Source organism: Coptis chinensis, chromosome 1, assembly GCF_015680905.1.
Source record: "Coptis chinensis isolate HL-2020 chromosome 1, ASM1568090v1, whole genome shotgun sequence".
NCBI lineage: Eukaryota > Viridiplantae > Streptophyta > Magnoliopsida > Ranunculales > Ranunculaceae > Coptis > Coptis chinensis.
The window spans coordinates 28,175,143-28,198,303 of NC_141456.1; the positions used below are offsets into that span (position 1 = coordinate 28,175,143).

Below are 23,161 nucleotides of genomic sequence, written 5' to 3' on the forward strand. Positions count from 1 at the left end.
AATGATCACAACATAATAACAAACTTCTAATTGAATTCTAACTGCCTAACAACCTTGACTCAGATAACTAACTCTGACTTTGTTTGTTACAGAGAAACTTCTAGACCATACTTATATATCTAATAGTTATCACGGACTTGATCCAAAGACAAAATAATAAACGACAAAAAGAATTCAAAATACATCGGATGATAAACAAGTATAGCTGAGCCACAAATGTTTCCAAAGAACTGAAACTTAACCTATAATGATGGCAAACGCCAAAAAAATCACACATACATACACCATAAAATCTGTAGACCGTTTTTGTTCAACTTTATCACGCTAATACAAACAACATAAAACTTTTGTCGTGGCTCGCGCCATGCTAGTTCAGACGGACTAAATTGTGAAGATAATAACTTGTTTTCTAAAAGATGGCTATTAAAATATATAAAATCTTTATAATACATTATTATAGTTGTAATGAACATCACGCTCTAGCTGAACTATGCTATTACATTTTAAAGTCGGTAAGGAAAAATGATAAACCTGAATCGATAGAAAAAGAAAAGGAAATAGATCAATTTCAACCCCCAAGACAAAGACCCCGTTTAATAAAACAAGTAGAAAGGGACATGCCATCATATTTTCATTTGTACCTTAAGCGAATAGAGATTGGAATATCCTCGAAGAAGTGAAGAAACGAAGCCTCGGTGTAACTACTCTCATCTAGAAACTCAAGTGGCCTTTGATTTGATCACGAATATCCTTCCCAAGTTTGTTGCAGTTCATATACATAATCATATCTGTCATTTTATCCCTGAACCTTTCTGTCCTTGATCCTTATACAATAAGCGCAGTCATGTTACCAATCAGATGAGCTCCAATAACTACCAAAAAAACGACTTTACCCGACAGACTCCAGAAAGATTACCCGACGGTTTATAACCATAGGAAGTTACCAACGCCTTTTATCCGTCGGGTATTAGTTGGCCATCCGTCCCCGATTGTTTTATTCTGTCCGACGGTTGCACGAGAGTTTTTAGCTATCGGCTAGTTCGACGGGCTTTATATGGCAGTACTACTTAACCGTCGGCATATCTATTCAATTATCAGGCGGCAAAGATTTCACTTCCATTCAATTATCAGGCGGCAAAGATTTCACTTCCCACGCCCAAAATTTCATGAAAACTTAAACCACCCTAAAATTAAGCCGACTCTAAATAACTCTAAAACTTCCGACTTTTCAGCTTCTCCTTCTTCTACTATTCGCCTTCTGCAATAGCCCAAACTCTTGAATTTCATTGGCGCCACAGTCACTTCGTTCTCAACCTGAACAGGTAATTCAATGTTTGAATATTTAGTTAATTTCAATGAGTTCTAGTCAACATAGTAGAAGTAGAAAACCAAATACAAAACAGTACGTTTCTCTTAATTTCTCTGGTGAAAGAACTTAAGAACAAGATCTTTTTTATCAAAAAAAAAAGAATAATATATTTTCTATGCAAGTGATTCTACGAGTGTGCAGTCTGTCTGCAGCACTGCCATGACTCTTGCGTGCCTTTTCCTCCCTGAATTTCCAAGAATTGAGTGGGGTATATCTTTCTAGTCATCCCCTCAAATCGAATCGAAATCTTTGTCCTTCCCTCTTACTTGCGGCTAGAGGAAAGGCTCAACATAGTCAGTTGGCACTTCACTCCCGACCAAAATGAACCTAACGCACTGTTGCATGGGGGTCACTACGGAAGTTAGGAGTTTTATAAATTTCTATCTCAATCTTATAAATTTAAGTCAGTGAAGGCCGGATTGACGGATTGTATGAAGAAGGAGTCCCATTTCCAGTGGACGGAGGCGTACATATTCCAATATTATATTAGATCTTTACTAAGGTTATTTTAGTTGATTCAGGACTAAATGAGGGTAAAAATTCAACTAGTTGTTACTTAATCTTGTTTTTAAGTACTTTTAAGTACTGGGTTCTTTATAGTTTCAGCTCTTAATGTTTAATTGTAAAAGTGATGAACGTAATATTGGAATTTCCTGTTCAATACGCGCGGCCGGTTACAGCATACAAAAAATCTTCTAATTGTTGGAGTGATATGTAACACCATACATATGGAAGGGTGTTTGCATTACAGACTTGTCCAGGCAGACAAGCATCCAACAACATCTGTAATCTGTTCACCACTTATATTCCCCCTGATTTGGGTTGCTAAATTTTCGCTTATTACCAAAATTTGAGAAGCTGGTTTGCCTTGTGAAGAAGCTTCTTCGATTTGGAGTATTTTGTTGTACTTTTTTTTCAGTGCCCTTAATCTTTTGTTCACGAAACTCATCACTGGTCCATCTGTTGTAGTAGTGTTGACGTCATAGTTGGCTTGTGGTGGTGATGTTGTCATCGTGCACCTGCCCCCAGTGGAGAGAAGGTGGAGGGTAGTTTTTGCATGTTTAATCCTTAAAAAATCTTCACTTTCCTTCACTACAAAGCCACCACCTCATCTCTCTGCCACCACATATCTCCTCCTCCACTTCCACTACCACTCGTTTGAACACCGGCTTTTAAAAGATGGAAACTTAAGTTATTTATTTAAAATTTGTGTTCGATAAGTGTAACATGATTTCTTTTCTAGTTGTTTTATTAAAACTTGTGTTTGATTAATTTCAGCTCTGAGAATATTCGTCTAAAGACCATATTACGTCGCCATAATTTCTGGTAAGTTTGTCCAATTTGATTTGTGTGGTTCGACAAAGGGCTTCTTACATAATGTCTGATCTTCTTGTTTAAATTGCTTTGGATGACAAGCAGGGTTCCTTGGTTGTTTTTCTTTGCTTTCTGTAAGTGTGTATTCTATATTTTAGTGTCGGTGAAAATTTAGTATTCTATATATGTGTACTGGCTATCTTTTTTTTTTGTCTCTTATACGAATTCTGAAAGCTCTATTTTATATATAACCAACTGTAAGAATGCATTTTTATTTTTCCCCATATTCTATTTTTCAGTTCCCCATATTCCACATTTTTATACGACATTGTTTGATGAAACACGATAGTTAAGCGGGCTTTATACTAGTGGTAATGCATTTTGTGGAATTAGAAATGTCGTGTTTATATAGCTTTACAATTGTAGTAGACTAGTATTATATACCTTCAATGCCTAAAAAATATCTAACGAAGAAGAGGTGTATGGAGACTAGTATCATATATAGCATACTAGTATCATACCTTCAAATCAAAGGCTACTTGACTTTGATTTGGTTTAAAGCAACTCATTTTATTATTATTTGAGTAATGCTTTAATCAAATGTGTTAGTCAAATGAGGATGATGTATCAAAATAAAATTGCCACATTGTGTTTGGTTCTGTAAAAAAAATTCTAAGGTAGTTTGAGAGCAATCTAGTTAACTAAGTTCAACTATTATACCTTTTTACTCTTTGAAAACGAACTGATTTTTCAAATAGAAATGTCTTGCTAGCATTGTAGGATTGATGTCTTTCTTATTACAACACCAATATGTTTGTGTATGTATTGCTGATTATATAAGATGCATGAATATATGTGTTCGACTCTAGTTTCATCTAACTTTGGTAATGAATATTAGGTTAGTGTATCGCGTGAGAGTTAGCTTGAAGTCGGTGTATGCTTAGAGTTAGCATTGTAACTCCTTGGCCTAGTTAGTGTATGCCTCTACATAACTATTTAGCTATTTTTCTAGTTCTGAGTTTCATTTATTCTTTCTTATCTCTTAGAAGTACATCATGGAGTCAACGTGCTTGATAGATAAGAGTTGGATTGATCTAGACGATTTCCGGCATCCCCGTTTTATAAGAGGTGTTACAGAGTTTGTAACATTTGCCTCGGAACACCACGTTAACAAGAATGTCATACCATGTTCTTGTCGAAAGTGTCGAAACCAAGGCGCAGCAATGAGTCATGATAATGTTGCCCTACACTGTTTTAGCTATGGGTTTGACAAGACATATAAAATGTGGTTCTTGCACGGTGAGAAAGAAGTGGAAGAACAACATAATGAAAGAGGGCCGGGATTTCAAGAGAACGTGCATGTGGTTGACATGAATGCTGCTTTCCACACCATTGCTCAAGAGTTTAGTCTTGACAACTTGGACACTTTTCTTGGAGATGATCCAGGAGGTTGTACAGAGGGGAGAGAAGTTGTAGACGGTGTTGCTTTTAACGCTAACTTGCGTGAAGCAATGACTGCATTATATCCTGGATGTGACTTCAGTGTTCTTAGATTTGTCGTGAAACTCCTTAACCTGAAGTACACAAATGGGTGGAGTGATAAGAGTTTTACCGTATTGCTTCAACTACTCCGCGGTGTTGTTGTTGCTGGTAACAAGATACCAGAGAATAACTACAGGGCAGATAAGATGATTAAAGACTTGAAACTGAAATGCAAGAAGATTGATGCATGTAGAAATGACTGCATCTTGTATTGGGAAAAGAATGAATTTAAGGTTACCTGTCCTACTTGTGGAGTTTCTAGATACAAAACTCCAACCATTGAGGATTTGAGGAAGCGAACTAGGGTGCCTGCTAAGGTCTTGCGATACTTTCCACTTACGGAAAGGTTGAAGCGATTGTATAGTGTGCCTTGGGTGGCAAAGGAGATGCGGTGGCATTCTACTGGAGAATCAAAGCCTGGCACGATGAGGCATCCTGTTGACTCGGCAGTGTGGAAGCAAGTCAATTTAAAATATCCAGACTTCTCTGTAGAGCCACGGAATGTTTGCTTGGGACTAGCCACTGATGGTTTTACTCCTTATGGCAACTTTGGAGCGCAACACAGTTCATGGCCTGTTATGCTTGTGAACTATAACCTCCCGCCTTGGCTATGCATGAAGTCTCAATTCACTATGCTTTCAACTCTCATTGAGGGTCCAAAGCAACCAGGTAATGATATTGACGTTTATTTGCAGCCGTTGGTTAAAGAACTCCAAGAATTGTGGCGTGATGGGGTGATGGTTAAAGATGCATTTAAAGGTGAAGAGTTCCATATGCGTGCCATTTTATTGTGGACAATCCATGATTTTCCAGCTTATGGGAATATCTCTGGCTGTAGAACTAAGGAAAAATTTGCTTGCCCTCCTTGTGGTCCGAAAACTGCTTCTATAAGACTTCACCATGGAAGTAAGCATGTGTATATGAGAAGTAGACGGTGGCTTCCATTGAGATCCGAGGCTAGAAATGATACAAGAGAAAGCACCTATGATAAGACAAAGGAAGAAGGTGAGCAACCAATAAGGTTGACTGGAGTTGAAGTTAAGAGAATGACTAAGAGTTTGAAAAATCATCAATTTGGGAAGCTCGGCAAGAATAAGGAAGGGAATAAAGGAAATTTGTGGTTTTCAAAGCGATCTATCTTCTTTAAGCTCAAGTATTGGAAACACATTCTCGTCCGTCATAACCTTGATGTCATGCATATTGAAAAAAATGTATGTGAAATTCTTCTTGCTTTGATGTTGAATACGAAAGGGAAAACTAAAGATGATGTCAATGCACGCAAAGATTTAAAGCGCATGAAGAGAAAGAAGAAATATTGGGTGACTAAGCTTGGCGGGAAACAGGTTATGCCTCAAGGTATCTTTTGGCTTCGAAAAGAGGAGAAGAAGTTGTTCATCCAAACCTTGCGCAATCTTAGTGTACCTGTTGGGTTTAGTGGTAACTGGTCTAATATTGTCAAAGGAGATTCAATGGATTTGAGACAAATGAAGTCACATGACTATCATATTCTAATGCAACATTTGTTGCCGGTATTATCTGAGATGCTTATAGAGATGGCAACAGAAAAGAAGCTCGAACAATTATTACTACCATTTGTACTTTCTTTAGTGCTTTGTGTTCGAAGAAAGTAGAGATTGAAACACTTGATGTACTGGAAAGGGGTATGGTCAAGGCATTGTGCGCGCTGGAGAGAATCTGCCCACCATCATTGTTTGTTACTATGATGCATCTTCCTATTCACTTAGCCTGTTTTCTTTAGGTGGATGTATTGTTTTGAAAGGTACGTAGCCTGATTTTTGTTACTTATTTTATTTATTTATTTTCTCATTTTCTCATTTTTAAGATTCTATTGCTTCTAAAATACTTTTTTAAGGTACATGAAATATTTTAAGGATTATGTTACCAACAAAGCGCGCCTGGAAGGGTGTATTGCAGAGCGTTACTTGAAGGAGGAGACACTAATGTATTGTGCTGGATATAAAGGAGGAGGTGGTCTTTTAGATAAACTTGATAGGATGGCTGAAAATGAACCTGATGTTTTACCAGATTTTTTGGATAGTGTAGACGACAACCACACTGCCAATGAGGGTGGGCCACTTGGCCCAAGTGCAAAGTATTTATTGGAAGGTGTGGAGTATGAACAAGCACGCCAATGGGTATTAAGAAGTCATCCCAGTTATGACAGATGGCACACGTAAGTATATCACGTCATATTAAAGTTGTTAGAAACTTAACACAATCTAAATTATATACATAATCCTAACTGACTTTATTACTTCAAAAATCATTTAGGAAGTACACTAGCTTCATTGAGGACAATAGAACAAGTGCAAGGAGGAGGACTGGGAACACTAGGGTGGCATTGTGTTTTGATGATTTCATCACATGGTTGACAAAACAGCAGGAGTTCCTCGAATCCACTGATGATCACTTCAAGGATTTAGTTAGGGGACCTACACGCTTTGCTACAAAGTACCATAAGTATTGTGTCAATGGGTTTCTCTTCATCACCAAAGACTATCAGAAAAATAAAAGGAACCAAAACAAATGGTGTTACCACAAGTTGCCCTACAACTTTCCGTTCTAGTTCTAAGGATAAAAATCCAATTGATGAAGATGCAGATTACTATGGCGTTCTAACAAACATTGTTCAACTAAATTATCGTGAAGACTATAAGACTGTTTTGTTCAAGTGTGATTGGGCTAAGTGCACACAACTTGGTGTGAAAGTGGATGAGGAAGCAAAGTTGAGGTTGGTCAACTTATCCAATCAACTCAGTTCGGACCATATATGTGATGAACCATTTATTCTTGCAGAGAAGGCTACTCAGGTTTTCTATTCCCAAGATCCCAAGAATCTTGAATGGCATGTAGTGCTGGAGGTTCCAAGAAAAGTGTATTTTGATGAAGGTGGACCGTGTCTCTCAGAGGAAAGATTGGTGAATGATTCAGATATAGGGCCTAACAACCTCGACATTTCTATGGTGGATGAACTGATATTCAATGACCCAGACGACATGTTTGAAGTTGTTGAGAGTAGCAGAAAAAGAAAGAGATCTAGAACATAGTCCATTTATATTTTGTGTTGACTTAGTGGTGTGAGTTTTGTGGTATTAAAATTTTGGTAGTTCTTTGATTAAGTGGAACTTTTTGTTTGAACAGAGTATGTCTGTACTTGAATCTTTTTCTTTTCCGGATGTATTTTTCATGTGTGCATAATAGGCCTTTTATGGAATTCTTTCTCTTGCTAGTTAAATAGAAATTTAAATAAAAAATTAATTGATCTTGATCTTTGCACCATGGACATGCATACTTGTTGTATTGTATTATAGCTCTTTGCACATGGACGAGGGACAAACACATAACAGCTCACATTCACTAAGTGACAGCCTTGGTGATGACTTAGGTAATGGAGATGACTTTTAGTTTTCAGTTTTCCGTACCATTGTTTTGATCTTACTAACAAATTTGGTTGATATATGCAGGTGAGACACACATTTCTGGTGCATCAACTTCCTCTTCTAAGGAAACAAGAGGTCCTTCGATAGGTGTTTCGGAGGAGCCCGAAAGGCTATGAGAAGGTAATCATTAAGCTTAATGAATGGGGTCAACCGATGAGCCCAAAGAAGAGGTTGACCATTTCATCACCAAGCTTGGTCACATTGCTCGCCATGACATCCCAATTAAGCTATGATAGCTGGAAACCAATTAAGTTCGCATGAGAGCATCATACCCAAAAGCTATTAAAACTTTAGGAAGAATGTATGTGTTTGAAAACATCGATACTATTGACACGGATTGGACAATAAGCAAATTCGAAAAGCGTGGAAGGAGTACAAGCATGAGTTGTTCAAAAAATACGTCAAAGATCAACCTCCTTCCTTTGTGAGGGAACATTCCAAACAAGGAATTCCTCTGCAAGATTGGCGACAATTTGTGGATAATTGCAATTCCGAGAAATTCAAGGTTAATGGATTTTCTGTTTTCTTTCATGGTGATTAGGTATATGTGTTTTGATATAAATTAAAGTGCACTATTACTAACTTTAACATGTGCATGCTTCTAGTTTGAGGAACACAGAAAATCGTAAGCAACAAAAAAACTCTTCGTGTCTTGGGAGGAAATCTGCAAACAGAGCTAAAGTTGAAATGGCAAAGGAGAAAGGGGTCCCTGTGTCATCTATCACTAGATTGGACCAATATATGCACAATCATAAAAGAAAGAATGGGGAACACCAAGACCCGGAGCTAGTTGTTAGTGTACTGACTTAATAAGAATTGAGATACTAAATTATTTTTAAGATAGTAATTTGAGATATTTTTGTTTATCTGATTTACTAGGAAAAGCTTAATGACTACACTGCTTTGCACCCGGAGTCACGAGAGACGTCGGTGAATGATGCCCCACAAAGGTCTCATATTGAATCATAGTTATTGTAATTAATTGTTGTTCGACATGATTTTAAGGGTATTAAATCAATTGTCCATTAAGTCTGTGTTCTTGGGCGGATAGTAGGGGTTGTTTTGAGGCTTGGGTGAAGGGTCCGCAAAACATCGGTGAAGAAGAGTGAAAGTTGTGGCACAACAGAATTTAGCTTTGAAAGAGATGAACACGGACCTTGTGAAGAGGGTAGATGTGCTTCCGAAATCTGATGTTGGAGAATTCAGCTTTGTTGAGAGAATTTATGAGCCAAGGAAGAATGCCTATGGCAGATGTTGAATCGCCACGTTCTAGTCATGCTTCCCGGTAATTATTCGAAGTTATTTTTGAAAAAACATCTCTTATAAGGAAAGACCCGATAACACAATTTAAATTTGTAGGTTGTCAATGAATATATTGGTAAAGAATGTGATCTTAAGTGGTGGTTGGCCACTTAGAGTTAAATGGCGAGAGGTATCGTGCAAGATATTGATCCTAATACCGAGTTTGGTAATAGGAGATTGGAAGAGGGGAACTTCAAAGTTCATGTGAACGTGGTTTATGACGGTGGTGCTGTACTACCATTGCCTCATGATGATTGGAGATCAAAGCTTGGCGAGGTCGCTCAAGGGAGTGTTATCTGGCCCAAAGAACTGCTAATGTTGTAATCATTGGGTCACCTTCTTGAAACACTGCTCATTTACTTAAATGTTTTTTTTGGCTTTTACCAGTGCCAAGTACTAAGGAAACTATTGGCATTTTGTTATTTCCTTTTGGGTTTCGTGGTTGTGATGTATATTTTTTATCACTATGTAATATGGTTCTTAGGAAAGCAATAATTGAGTTGTGTTCTACCAACCCCCTTGGTAACTCCGCCTGTGCAAACTTAAGATAAGTTTGCATTGCTGGTCCCAAGCCCAGATAAAGGAGGAGGGAGAAGGATGGCAGATGTTTTGTTTTCTTTGGATTCACCTACGTTAACTGAAGTCTGCTTTGCTGCTATTATAGATGTAAGTAATTCTTTTTTTTTCTTCTAATGATTTACTTGCTTGTTTCTATTCATGGCGAAAACTCATATTTTACTCCATCTTGTTTCTTAGGGCAATATGGAGCTTTTATATGTTTTGCATGGACAAGAAGGTGGAGTTACACATGTAAGTGAATACTATCATCCTTTCCCCCTGATATTCATCATATATGTGTTGCCTATGTTTTTTTCCTTCTAGTGGATGCATTTTGAAATTTGATTGTATGGTTATGAGGTGTATGTTGGTGGTATTCCCGTGATGATGCTTCTAGGAAGGATCCGAAGGAATTCTTCGTGAGTCGATAGGAGAAGTCACTGAGGTAATGTTTATGGTTTTTATCGTGGTTTTACCTCTCTTCATTACGCCTACAGATTTAAGATTGACTTTTTTGCTATTGCAGGTCAGGATGATGAAAGGCAAAGATTTCTTGTATATTTTAGTTTCTCTATTTGTATGTGTACTGTCTTACTTTGGTTGTTAATTGTTTTTTTTTGTTTTCAGTCGAGTGAAGAGGCTTTGGAAACAATGAGGTTACTTCTAGAAGGAAATATAAAGGCGGCCCAACATAAGATAAGTTTGATTGTTAATTTGTACCCACAGAGCAAGTAATATTGAATTTCCATTTCCTCATTCCCACACCTTTTGTAGTGTTTTCGTTTTCATTTTTTGTTTCTCATTTTTGGTTTTTGTCTGCTTAGATACTTTTGCTGGATTCTCAACGATAAAACCCGCTGATTTGGATCAAAAGAGAATCAGTTTCAATTTTATCGATTCCCCCGTCTCACCTTTTCTGCCTTTCATCTTCGTAATCTCCATTCCTTTATTAATGTTTCTTGGCAGGATAACTATGACTGTAGCAGTAAATGTTTCTTGCTTTAAGGGTGTATCAATGGCCCCTCCAGATCCAATTCTTGGAGTTTCTGAAGCGTTTAGAGTAGACACAATCTCGGAGTTAGTGCCTACATGTGGTTAATTATGGAGATGCTGCCGTCATGCCTGGCTTAATTGATGTGTAAGAAGCTGATTTCTCCCTCTGTCTTGTATACTTGAATGTAATTTTCCTTTGAATTCACTTGTATTTGCATATAGATTTCATGTAGTTAAGTTCATCACAATTATTATGTCGATGAGGCTAAGGAGACATCAATAGTGAATTGAGGCATGAAGTAAAGGCGAATAGGAATCGTGAATTTCTGATTGTTTTATGTTGGTGGAAGGAGTGGGGCATCAGTACTCTTTTTAGGGGTCATGAAGTTGGTTTTGGGACTGGTTTTTGGGAATTCATTTGTGAGGATATTGAGTCAATTTCCTATTGGGATTTTGGGAGTGCTTCTGTTATTTTCTGGGATTGAATTAGCTATGGCTGCAAGAGATATGAACAGTAAAGAAAAGTCTTTTGTAATGTCGGTTTGTGCTGCAGTGTCTTTAACTGGGTCTAGTGCGGCTTTGGGTTTCGGATGTGGGATTTTACTGTTTTTGGTCTTGAAGTTGAGAGAGATGAATTGCTATGGTCCTAGAGATTAAACCATTTTGTTTCCTGATCCATCAATTTTAATCAACTAAAAAGTCCTAGAGATTCACAAAACACTTATTAAACTACCACGCGTAAGGCACAAATCAAAAGTACACTCTGGTCATGAAGTAGACTTGCTAACTAGAATTACAACTACCAAAGTACTCTCAACTCTGAACAAGTTGAAAAATGAGGTGAGAGCTAAAAACAGAGAAGATGGGCTGTTCATTTTCTGGTTTAAATGCATTATATGATGCAGTAAATGGTGGTGAAGATGTTTGGATAAATGAGAATCGTTATAGAATATTAAGACAACTTGGTGAAGGTGGTTTTGCTTTTGTTTTTTTGTTCAAAGAAGTTGCTTCGCATTCTTCTTCTTATGCTTCTTCTTCTGTTGGTAAAAAACTCAGAGACCCATCTCTTATTTCAGGTCAGTGTTTTCTTTCATGTTATAAGTTTGACAATATAGTGTTTGGGTGTTAAGAATTTGAGATTGTGTAAATTTTCAGATGATGGAAACTAATGTGGTGAATGCATTTGGAAAAGGGCACCAAATTGAGCTTCTAAGTGAGTCTGAGGTGCCTTAGGATGGGTCAGTAATCGCTATCGGTCCCCAGAAGTTTACATAACACAGAGTTCAAGAATCACTCAAGTCTTTCTGCCAATTGAAAAGTTTTTCAGCATCACCATCAATGTGAAAGGTTGCCCATTGAAAAGTTTTTCAGCATCACCATCAATGTGAAAGAAAAGACCTCGTATCCTTCAACACTTTACTTGTGAGCATCTTCTTGATTCTTTCCATGCTCTTATTATATGCAACATTTTCTTTATTTTATACAATTTGCCATTTAGCTCCCATGAATAAGTAACATTATTTTCTCACTTGAGCAAAAAAAAAAAAAAAAAAACTCTTTGTTAAACTACGACCAGTTTAGTAATATAATACTGGCTTTCCATTTGACAAGAACAATGCTACTGCAGTGATTGTTAAATAACGACTTGACTGAGTTTATTGCTCGCTAATTCAGGCCTGGGTGAAACTTGACTAATGAGTCACTTTCAAACGGAAATAAACCGAGTTGAACTCATCTTGAATTTTGATCCTTTCTCTTGTACCAAATTGAACCAAATAATGTGGCTGATCACAGGCCTCATCTCCTCGAAGTCTGCCTAGAGACCACAGGCCTCATCTCCGGAACCCGGACATGCTTTCCCCAAAACTTGATCTCGTAGGAGAGTATTCCTCTCTCAAATGAGGTGATGGTTCTCACTGCTGCTACTCTGAGTTGATGGATCACTTCCTCCTCTCGAAGTCGCCTAGGGGCACCAACCTCTCGAAGTCCGCCTAGAGCCACAGACCTCACGATTCTGCCCGGTGTCACGGGACCTCACGAAGTCCGCCTAGAGTCACAGACCTCACGAAGTCGCCTAGAGACACAGGCCTCATCTCCCAACCCAGACCATCTTTCCCCAGAACTTGATCTGTAGGAGAGTATTCCTGTTCTCTATCATATTGCTGCACATATCCATAATCTACTTGAACACCCCGAAAATACCCCGAAGTCTCGGTGTTTGCTCATGACCAGAAGCTTCTTGCTCATGCTGAGAAAATCCAAGATCAGATGCGGAACTTGTAGGAAACTTTGCTGCCTGGTCAGAGACCATATGTTCCTGATCCTCTATAACATGAACCTCTTCCACTTCTCTTAGCCCATCAAACCTGTTCTGGACATCAACCCCTCTATGTTTCTCCGAGGCTTTTGGTCTCCAGAAAGTCTCCCCTTGCTTGATTTATAAGGTTGGTGGGTTATACACCTCGTAGGGCAAGAGGGCATTATTGATGTTGGTGTTTTTGGCTAGTTGAAATCAACTCTTTTTAGCTCTTCTAGTGTCCATGTACTTATTTGTATCCTGTTTGATATTTGATCTTCTAATTTGCAGAAAATGGTTAATGGAGGTACTATACATCATTGGATGTGTATCAACTTTTCACGCCTGAACCAAGATTGTGCTGGGCGTTTCTTCATTGATCTTGTTTCCATGTGTAACAGTAAAGGAATGGTATAGCTTTCTTTTCCAATATCTGTACGTACAATTATTCATGTGTATAAATTACATTAACTCTTTTGATCGTCTTGTCAGAGTATCAACCCAAAACCTTTGCTCCCATTGCTCTTCACACGGTCTGCTGATCATATTGAAAAGACTCTGATTCAGGCTCACACCCAATCAGTTGTAAAAATTGCAAGTTCATGTCAGCAGGGGCATCTCCAACTTTTGATCATTATATTACCAGATTGCACTGGTTCATATGGTGAGTAAAAGCTTAGTAGATTTATACAGTCTCATGCATATTATTAATATGCTTGGTTTTCACTCTCTTACAGGTAAAATTAAAAGAATTTGTGAGACAGAGTTGGGTATAATCTCCCAGTGTTGTCAGCCTAAGCAGGCGATGAAATGTAACAAGCAGTATCTTGAAAATGTGGCTCTTAAGATTAATGTGAAGGTTGTTCTATTCATTTCAGCTAGTGTATTTACACTAGACTATTGTGTGGTGGTGTGTTAGTCTCATGGTTTGCAATTTGGTGTAGGCTGGTGGAAGGAACACAGTTCTGGTGGATGCGCTCTCCAGGAGAATGCCAATTGTCTCAGAAAAACCAACGATTATTTTTGGTGCCGATGTTACACACCCCAGTCCTGGGGAAGATTCCAACCCTTCTATTGCAGCTATAAGTCACTCTTTTCTTCCTCTACTTGCTGATGTGTTACCTAAGTCCTTCCATATTTAAAATGTATCTATTGGCAGGTGGTTGCTTCCATGGACTGGCCAGAGATATCAAAATACAAAGGTCTGGTCTCAGCACAACACCATCACCAGGAGTTTTATAATAGTTTACTGTTCTAGCATTTTGACTCATTTTATTACAGATATCACTAGGGAGTTGACAATCCGAAGGCAATCAACGTTTGTCAATCTCCACACATCATATTGTTGGGACCGAAACAGATTTTTGGTTTGGGTGGTAATTTCTCTATCTTGTTACATTCTCCAAATAATTGTGATCGTGTTTTTATGTGCATATCTATGTTATAAGTAAATTGTCATCATGACAACGACTCAAGCAGCGCTAGCTGGGTATCTGATATGTCCCTCACGTATAAAGAGTTATGCTGCAGTAGTCTATATTCTAATTCATACTCTTAACTTGAGTCATCATCATTATCTTGTTTATGGTATTAAATGCTACAGCTTTTAGAGTTCAAAGACTTACATTACTTGCTTCCTACAATCCTACATAGAATGTGTGCCTTGAGAAAAATGCCTTTATACCTTATTGGAGAGAGATGTTATATTGGAGTCATGTCATATGCTTCTAGGATGGAATTTCCATTCATAGTTATTCTAAAACTGTTTAATCATACATTCATGCAGACTTGTTTTTTCCGCCAATTTGGTCGCTCAGTGGTTCGTGCCGATTACCTTACACTTCGGATGGGATTTATCATGGTAAGCATAAACTTTGTATATATTCTATATAACAAATTGATAGCGGGTTTTCTTGCACCTAACTCTTACCTTCAGATCTTTTTATTTTACTTATACATGCTCTGATATTATGTAAGAGTAACTTTGCTTGATCTTTTCATTCAGTACTAAAAGTACTTATACAGTATGTTCCTGATATAATTTTTGCTTACCAGTCTCTAGCCTAATTATCGGTTATCGCGGGAAGTACTATGTTTCTTGTGTTCTTAATACCAACCAAGAGCATGTTGTTCCTAATACCTCGTGTACTTACCTAGCTCCATCTCGAACCTTAATCTATTGTCCGTTTCAATGTTTTCCTTAATGCTAAACAACTTTTAAATCAGATTATTGTCGATGGGTCGAGATTTCAGATATTTGTTCTCTCTATTTTCCAATAATTATTATTTACATTCAAAGCCCCAAAAATCATTGTGTTGAGCGGTCCCCGTGTAACCATTTTGCGGCTTTTAAATGGTGATCATCTACGCATTAATCGATCTTTTAAATGGTAACGATCTTCAAACCACCGAAGCTACCGGTATCAAACAAAAGGTCAATCCTAACATGTAAGCTTCTTTATACCCTATACAAGTATGCCACACATTAGAGTAAAACATCCCTCATGGTAACGAACATAAAACCGCCTAATATCGTCTATTAAGGTATTGTGTAGGGACTTCAAATGATGCCGAAGTAGAATGGTAACCTTATTTCTCTTTGGGGGTAGCCATTAAGTAAGATCCGAGGAAAATGTTCCGAAAAAGTAGCCATTATACAAGGTATGAGGAACCACAAAGATTGTTCACTAATTCTCATACTGTTTGGGTTTCCTATCCTCTCTTCGGCACTTTTCTCTTCTTCAATTAGGGTTCTTAATCTCCACCCTAACCTTGTTTAGTCTGTTTGGGGATCAAACTTAAGGTGCATGTTTCTGGCTTTGTGTGTTTGAGGAGTGAGGGAGTGTGTGTGCTTGTGCTTCCTTCAAACCTGTTGAGTAACGATAATACCAGACACAACAGGATTGCACATAGTGCCTAGACCAAGTGCTAGTAAGGGTATACGGACAAGAGGTAGCACAAGCAGCTAACTAGAAGAGACTGATCGGTCTTCAAACTCTACTTAACAATAAACCTTCTCAGAGAAGGACAAACAAGATCTTCAAAATAACAATCATTATGGATACAATAAACAAGGCCAAAGATATTAAAACCACCTTACTTCTCAATTGGAACCGTAGAAAGCCATTTAGTAACTTCATGCTACAATTTTGCACCTTGGCTTCCTAAAACTACAGTTTCATTGTAAGCTCTCAAGGGGCAACAAAGAATCGACACATCATTTGTGAGAGATAGAAATGAACATCAAGTTCGACCGACAACTGCTTGTGTTCTTCACACTTTTCAAGATGAACTACTTTTCTTCTCTTACTGTCTTTTTACTTCATTTCAAGTTGCTTTGAATAAGTAACCCGACCCCTTTGTTTGTTTTTTTTTTTTTTTTTTAATGATCAGTCTTTGTGAAATGGGTCGTTGGAGAAAGTGGTTTTGTTCGTCAGAGAATGGTTATGAGAGTAATGTTATAGTGACAGAATCTATTTATCATAAAGTTACTAATCCAACACTTTCACCTATTCATCTTCAAGGTTAGTTAGTTATAATACTACGACTTAAAGTTTGTATCTTTGGTATTATATTTTCATTAGAGAAAAAAAGAAATGTTGGGGTTGGGGAAGGACTTTTTTTTTTGTTTTGTTTTTAGTGTGAATTGGAAGCGAGTATTTAAGTAATTGAATGTTTAATTTAGTTCAATATTCATCACAAGTCTTGACATTAATTTGAAAATTAAAAATGCTATAAGAGAAGCTTTTGACTTGGCCAATAGTATTGGAATGGTGTGAAGATACATGGGGTTGTTTGTAAAGTGAACATATTAGTATTACAATTAGTGACATATAGATTAGCCATGTAAGTGTCACGGATATTTTGAATATATCCCAACAAAGAAGTTCATAAAAAATTCGGCAAAGATAAGCGATGTAGTATAAAAGAAAATCTCTGGAAAGACTTAAAGGGTGATCATAGGCATTAATATATGGTTGGTATAATTTTCTTTGTGGAATTGTCTCTACAAGCGACACAATAACACGACTCTAATATCAATAAAGTTCCGGGAATGTACTTAAATGAGTTGGGAGAAGGCTAAGTAGGTATATCCCTGAGAATTGTTATTGCAATGAAATGTTCTCAAAAATATTTTAGCTAAGTTACTATTTAACTTTGACAGACTTGCCGGGTTTTACTCGTAGTGTTTACCGAGAAGATCATGCAGTAATCACACCTGAAAGTCATGTATTCAGCCCTCTCCCCCGTGGTAAGTCCCGCTTTAGTTGATGTCCGGAGACTTAGAAGAGAGACTGTTCATGAATATATGGTTTTGCGTCTTCGCAGGTCTAATACAATGGGCTTATCTAATCACTCCTGCAATGGGTTCACACTTTGTAATGTACCTAGCCAAGATGCAAGGTCCATCAATTCTTTGGTTTTATGTGGATTTGCTAAATAGACATGTTTGTAGTTTATTGTCATTGGAAAACCCTCGTAGTCAATTTCATGCACTTGAAGAATACACGTCCAACCGAGGTTTGCTTCCTCATCTAGTCTAAGGTTGTGGTGATATGATCTAGGTAGTTTTATTACTTTTGACTTGGACCCTAACCATGTGATTAGAGTCAATGTTGGAGAAATATGATGAACTCTCATTTTTCTAGTGCACCTTTTATCATCACTTCACCTAAAAAAAATGCCTTGACATACTTTGACAGCTTGTAGTTCCAGTTCAAGAAACTGATAATGTCAAAGTCACAGCTTAATTTGGTATTGTGACTACAAAAACTGAACTGTTTTCTTTTATAGTCTTCTTCCTCTCTTCTTTCTCGATATTCCTACGTCAAGTTCTCTTTATGGTCGCATGACTTCTGTTTCTTTCTCTGCTGATGCAGTGCTTTCGCGGTCTGGGATTAACCAAGAATTGCTGGTGTGTTCTCTTCTCAGTTGTTAGTTTGTTATGAATTTATACCCAGTGAATTATTTGCGGTTACGTGAATTCTTAAGTATTGTATTTTTCATCCTTTAGAATCGAAGAATAGATTTTGATGTCTTTCATGTTTAATGCAGGTTGATTCATATGCATACCTACCTCTAATTTTGAGCATTCTGTTAGGTGTGAAACATTAGCTACTCTTGTAGTGTTTGAGCGGAGGTAGGCTTTGATACTCTCATATGTCTGTATGTCTTTTAAACATAGTTTGTGCTCTACTGCAGTCTGATTTGATACTATTGGTTTTAGAATGTAGAGAGTAAATTAAGATCGATATGTTGAAGTGGACTGTTGTTCCTTCCATCTGTCAAAACACTTCAAATTTTTGTCTCATCAAAATCAAAAAGATTTTCATTCAAAACACTATGATAACACAGCTAGAATTATTTCTAGTTCCTAAGAGAGTACTTCATGATCTTCTTCTGCTTCTTTTTTTTTGGTCAGCAAAACTCACTTCAAGATCTTGGCAAATGGATTACCAACTTGGTGAGACGCTTTGGACCTTAGTGATTTTGTTGAAGGGTTGAATCAAGGTTGCGATGATGAATCTATTGTGTGGGATATGCAAACTTCATCTATTTTGGTTTTTTGAGTATGTTTGTTGTAAGTAATGGTACTAGAGATTACTAGGACTGGTTGTTAGACAGATGGTGTACGTGGTGCTGATTTTTGGTTTCTAAAGGAAGTAATATGTATACTTAGTGAACATGTCTTATTCTTGTTTTTTTTTATGAACACATTGTTTCTTTATGAATACATTGGCGTTTGTAGCATTTGAGTGGGAACTTGCAAGAATGTAATGTTGGGATACCTGAAACAATTATTATAAAAAATATATTTTTTTAAATAAAGAACTAATACCCGACGGATGAAAACTGTCTAGTAGCAAACTACCCGACGGCTAGCAGCTGGCATATCCGACGGCCCGATGATAATTTGGTCTAACCGACGGTTCATAACAGTAGAACTATCCAACGGTTTTTAACAGCAGGAATATCCGACGGTTTTTAGTAGCAGGAATATCCGACGGTTTTTGACAGCAGGAACTATCCGACGGTTTTTGACAGCCGGCATATCCGACGGTTATTAACAGCGGGAATGTCCGTCGGCAAAGATCTTCAACCCCGACAGCCTGTTTTGACCAATAAAAACCGTCGGAAGGCTATGCCGACCGAGCATTTTCCGACGGTCTTGCGGCAGTTTTGGTCTGTCGGGTAATACCTTTCGCGACAGCCATAGTCAGTCGGGTAAAGTCGTTCTTTTGGTAGTGAATAATCATATCAAATGAGACATAAATAATAACAAATATCATTTGCCTCACATTGACTGCATGTACATCTCCATAACCTGTGGCAAAAAGAGTAAAATTTTAAAATGTTTTTGACCACCATAGGGTGATAGATGATAGAAGTAATCAATGATCTTGAAACACGATATTGTCAAATGCAAATCGACAGAACATATAAGTGTTCTTCATAATTTTTCCATTTTCTGCATAATTATACTAACATAATTGAATATGATGAAACTATTAAGTAGTAGCACTCTAAGGACTAATGCATCAACAAGACAGCTCTAGCAATGCAAATGTAATAATAGCCATACTGAATGTCTTTTCCCACTGATGAAAATTCCATACACCTTCTTGCAAAGTCGTTCAAAGCTGTAAACGTCCAAAATATGATTACTTATCTATTACAGTTTATTTTACTGAAAGTTGATCGTAATTTCACATTTGCAAGTCAAATTCACGGTATTCTGAATCCTTAAGTTACTTCGGTAAAAATAAAAAGGAAAACAGCTTACCAACAGTAATCATGGTAACAATGGCAAAATATAGAGATTTTAAATAACGCTTTCCAAGATCGAGTAACTCCCCAAGCTTTAAGCTTCCTATCCAAGTGTAACCTTCATGGGAAGGAGGCAGAGTAGTTGCCAAGTAGTAAAAGATGCAGACAGCTGTATGAGTGCAATAGAGTTCAACAGCAATAAGTTTCACCATCCTGGTAAACAGATAGTTGATGCGGATATCCTTCTCCATCTACTGAAAAAATCTTCCTTTCTCTCACTGACCTGAATAGAGAACACTATCTAAGTTGCCAGATGAAAGTTGATGAAATTTCCCACCATATAGAATCATGAAACACAAAGAGAATGTGACGTAGTGACATCCTAAAACTGATCCAATTTTTCCATACTGTACACCTTACGTAGCCTAATGCATCCATGCATGTGGGCAGCCCAACGTACACAACTACCCATGATCATGCATATAGTGAAGTAAGAGAGCCCCCTCTCCTTAAAAATAAATATATATTACCAATAACATAACAAGTTTATACACTGTGCACCAAGTTAAACAGTTTTTATTCAAGTTATCGGACGAAACTCTCATTCAAGTTTCAACAAGTTCACCTAATCAGAATTACTAAGTGAGATTGCATAATGCGCAATTTTTGTAATTTATAAAATGTGTTCAAATAATAATTCTTTTATAACAATATATATCTGCGTGAAAACAACACTTGTAATTTCAGCTAAACTAAACGCAAAATAATAAGAGGTAAAAGAGATAACATCCATATGTAATAATATTTGCAATTTGATTTCAGTAAACTTTGAATGTTTATACAGAATTATCAGAGGAGCACCAATGAATATACTGCCATACTTGATACTTCCCTAGGTGTAATAATATCGGTCCAAAATATCAATGTCTCTCTTCCGGAATATAGGTATCTTCCAATATATCGTATATCTGGAGTTCTAATACCGATTGGGTTATGAAATTTTCAGCTAATTGCTCTTTTCAGCTCCGGCTTTTGATGAGTATCCCACCAATTTTGTCTGTTTTTACTTTTTACTATTGCTAACAGATTTGGCACTACTATCGTCTATGGCCTTTGTTTTGAGTTTGGCACTATGGGCCATTGTTTTCGCTATATGTGGCTTGGATGCCACTTGACTGATCTTTTTTGTGTTACAACAATGGCCATGCTTGGAATATCATTCCACTCGAAAATTTTCCAAAATACAGGAATATTGGTGTGGATTTTTATAGTAATATGAAATGAAATAGTAGTCCACGTTTGTCACACACCATCTCTTTTCATTTAGACAACTAAATCAATATAACATAATAGGACTGGTTTTGGGAAAAGCTATGTGGTGGCTGAGATTTAATCTCATGCCCCTCAAGATTAGTATTCTCAAAAAAAAAATTCTATATTAAATCAAACACTTACTGCCAAGGTCAATAAGGAAACTAAGAGTTTCACTCCAGCTTCTTCTCCCAAGTGCCCCTGGAGATTAGCATTCTCAAAAAAGAAATTCTATATATATTAAATCAAACACTTACTGTTGGGGTCAATAAGAATTAGTATTCTCAAAAAAGAAATTCTATATTGAATCAAACACTTACTGCCGGGTCAATAAGGAAACTAAGAGTTTCACTCCAGCTTTTTTTTTTTTTTTTTTTTTTTTTTCACGCATACGCAAAAGAGAGGCACTCCCACAAAAGCACTCCAAGTTCAACTCTTCTTCAGTAACCGTTTTCAAACAATGGAGAAAACTTTAATCATAGATAATTAGACAGTAACTCAGCCACATTGTGACTGAGCAGAGCAAGTAATTTTGAAGCAATAGGTGAATAGCAATAATTTTCTAACTTCTCTTCGCTGCATCTCTTTAATCAATTGAGGTACGATTACCGTTTATTTTTGAAGTTAAAGGTATAATCATCATGGAACAACAAACAGAAGTAGAAATTCATAGAGCAAGACTTCGGGAGCAATTGCGCGCTCAAAATGCTGATAATATTGAGGTATCTTTTTTTACTCATAACACATCTTCTCCAGTTCTTCTGTACTTTTGTTAGCATCTACAATCTAAAAAGTAACAAACTGATTATGAGTTGTTATTTTTTATATTATTTATCTTATTCCTTATATTGTTTGTTTAAATCAATTTTTGTCACTTTTTGGATGAATGTATTACTATTAGCATTAAGGAAGGAAAATAAATAACAACATAAACGATTACAATGTTTCTCAGAGTTCAACTTCTTTAGCTCTTTCTCAACATTCCATCTCACAAGGATTAGTACATCAAACGGAAGTAGAAATTCATAGAGCAAGACTTCGGGAGGAATTCCGCGTTCAAAATGCTGAGAATATTGAGGTATTTTTTTTTGTTCATACCACTTCTCCACTTCTTCTGTACTTTTGTTAGCCTCTACAGTCGAAAAAGTAAAAAAAACTGATATCTTGGTGAACTAAGCTATAAAATACCTGTTTCTTTCTACCGTAGTATGAAGAATTTTTCATCTAATTCATGGAATATTAATCATCATGTATTAATAATTGAGAGATAATTGCTACTGGACATGTCATGATATCAATTTTTTAATACCACGAAGATTATTCTATATATTGTGAAGCAAAGATTTGATATACTATGTTTGTTTTTGTAGTTATCTCATTTGTAAGTTGTTGGTTAACTATTAATTATGTTTAAAGCAGTTTTTGACAATTTTCAGATGCATGTATTAATATTAGCATTCATGTTTTTTTTTTCTTTTTTATAAAAGAAATATTCTTCATTTTATTCCTTATATTGTAAAGTATATGTTTGTTTAAATCAATTTTTGACACTTAATTTCTCTATTAGCATTTAGGAAGGAAAAGAAATAATAACAGAAACGTTTACAATGTTTCTCATAATTCTACTTCTTAAACTCTTTCTCAACATACTATCTCACGAGGGTTAGTACCTACTCAGCGACAATTGGCTCAACGCGCTTGCCAAGAAAAGAATCGCATGCAATAAGTATTCACCTCTCCAATGGATGTAGATGTACCTACTCTACGGAAAGGACAATATTATCTTGGTCGAATGGATGTGGATTCTGTTCTGCCATACATTGGAAAGATGAACAACTATATCAAAGTCAACTGATAAACGTAAAATGAATAGTTTTACCTACGAATAAAAGATTGAACTCTAAACGCAAGTAAAACTAAAACTGGACTTTACGTGTGATGTTTATCAAAGATTTATTCTACTCTCGAATCTATCGAAATAGAGTGGAGTAAAAGATTCGTTCCACTCCTAGTTATTTAGCATTCAATGTTTTCTAATATTATCAGTCCTAGCCAAAGTTAGTGAGAGTAATGGTGGGAATTTTATACTACGATGCAAATTTAAATAACAAGATACGCTAATTCAAACTACGGAATTTCTAAATTGACTATATGATAAGGAATTAGGGGGGATTGATTCCACTTTAACTCGACTTAATCAACTAACAAAGATTCGTCGTGATCCAAATTTCAATGCTTTCGCATGTC

General features: G+C 36.7%; 2 protein-coding genes and 2 long non-coding RNA genes across 4 annotated transcripts; all 4 read left to right on the plus strand.

The window, feature by feature from the left end:
• Positions 1–866: 866 nt before the first annotated feature.
• On the plus strand, positions 867–4,303 carry LOC147523291 (uncharacterized). Its single transcript, XR_015215999.1, has 3 exons — positions 867–1,322; positions 2,648–2,695; positions 3,730–4,303. It is a non-coding gene; the product is annotated as an uncharacterized LOC147523291 (long non-coding RNA).
• A 68-nt stretch (positions 4,304–4,371) lies between these two features.
• Positions 4,372–5,856, plus strand: LOC147523292 (uncharacterized). The gene has a single exon (XM_086570345.1). It carries the CDS (start codon positions 4,372–4,374, stop codon positions 5,854–5,856), a length of 1,485 nt encoding a protein of 494 aa, XP_086426471.1.
• A 5,545-nt stretch (positions 5,857–11,401) lies between these two features.
• LOC147523293 (protein argonaute 5-like) lies at positions 11,402–14,717 on the plus strand. Its single transcript, XM_086570360.1, has 9 exons — positions 11,402–11,461; positions 11,544–11,615; positions 11,695–11,763; positions 13,127–13,246; positions 13,328–13,499; positions 13,573–13,694; positions 13,780–14,037; positions 14,117–14,211; positions 14,622–14,717. The coding sequence occupies exons 1-7, from the start codon at positions 11,402–11,404 to the stop codon at positions 13,975–13,977; spliced, it is 813 nt and encodes a 270-aa protein (XP_086426486.1). The 3' UTR covers positions 13,978–14,037; positions 14,117–14,211; positions 14,622–14,717.
• A 2,446-nt stretch (positions 14,718–17,163) lies between these two features.
• Positions 17,164–18,684, plus strand: LOC147523294 (uncharacterized). The gene is made up of 4 exons (XR_015196261.1): positions 17,164–17,239; positions 17,716–17,750; positions 17,891–17,975; positions 18,258–18,684. It is a non-coding gene; the product is annotated as an uncharacterized LOC147523294 (long non-coding RNA).
• Positions 18,685–23,161: the final 4,477 nt, after the last annotated feature.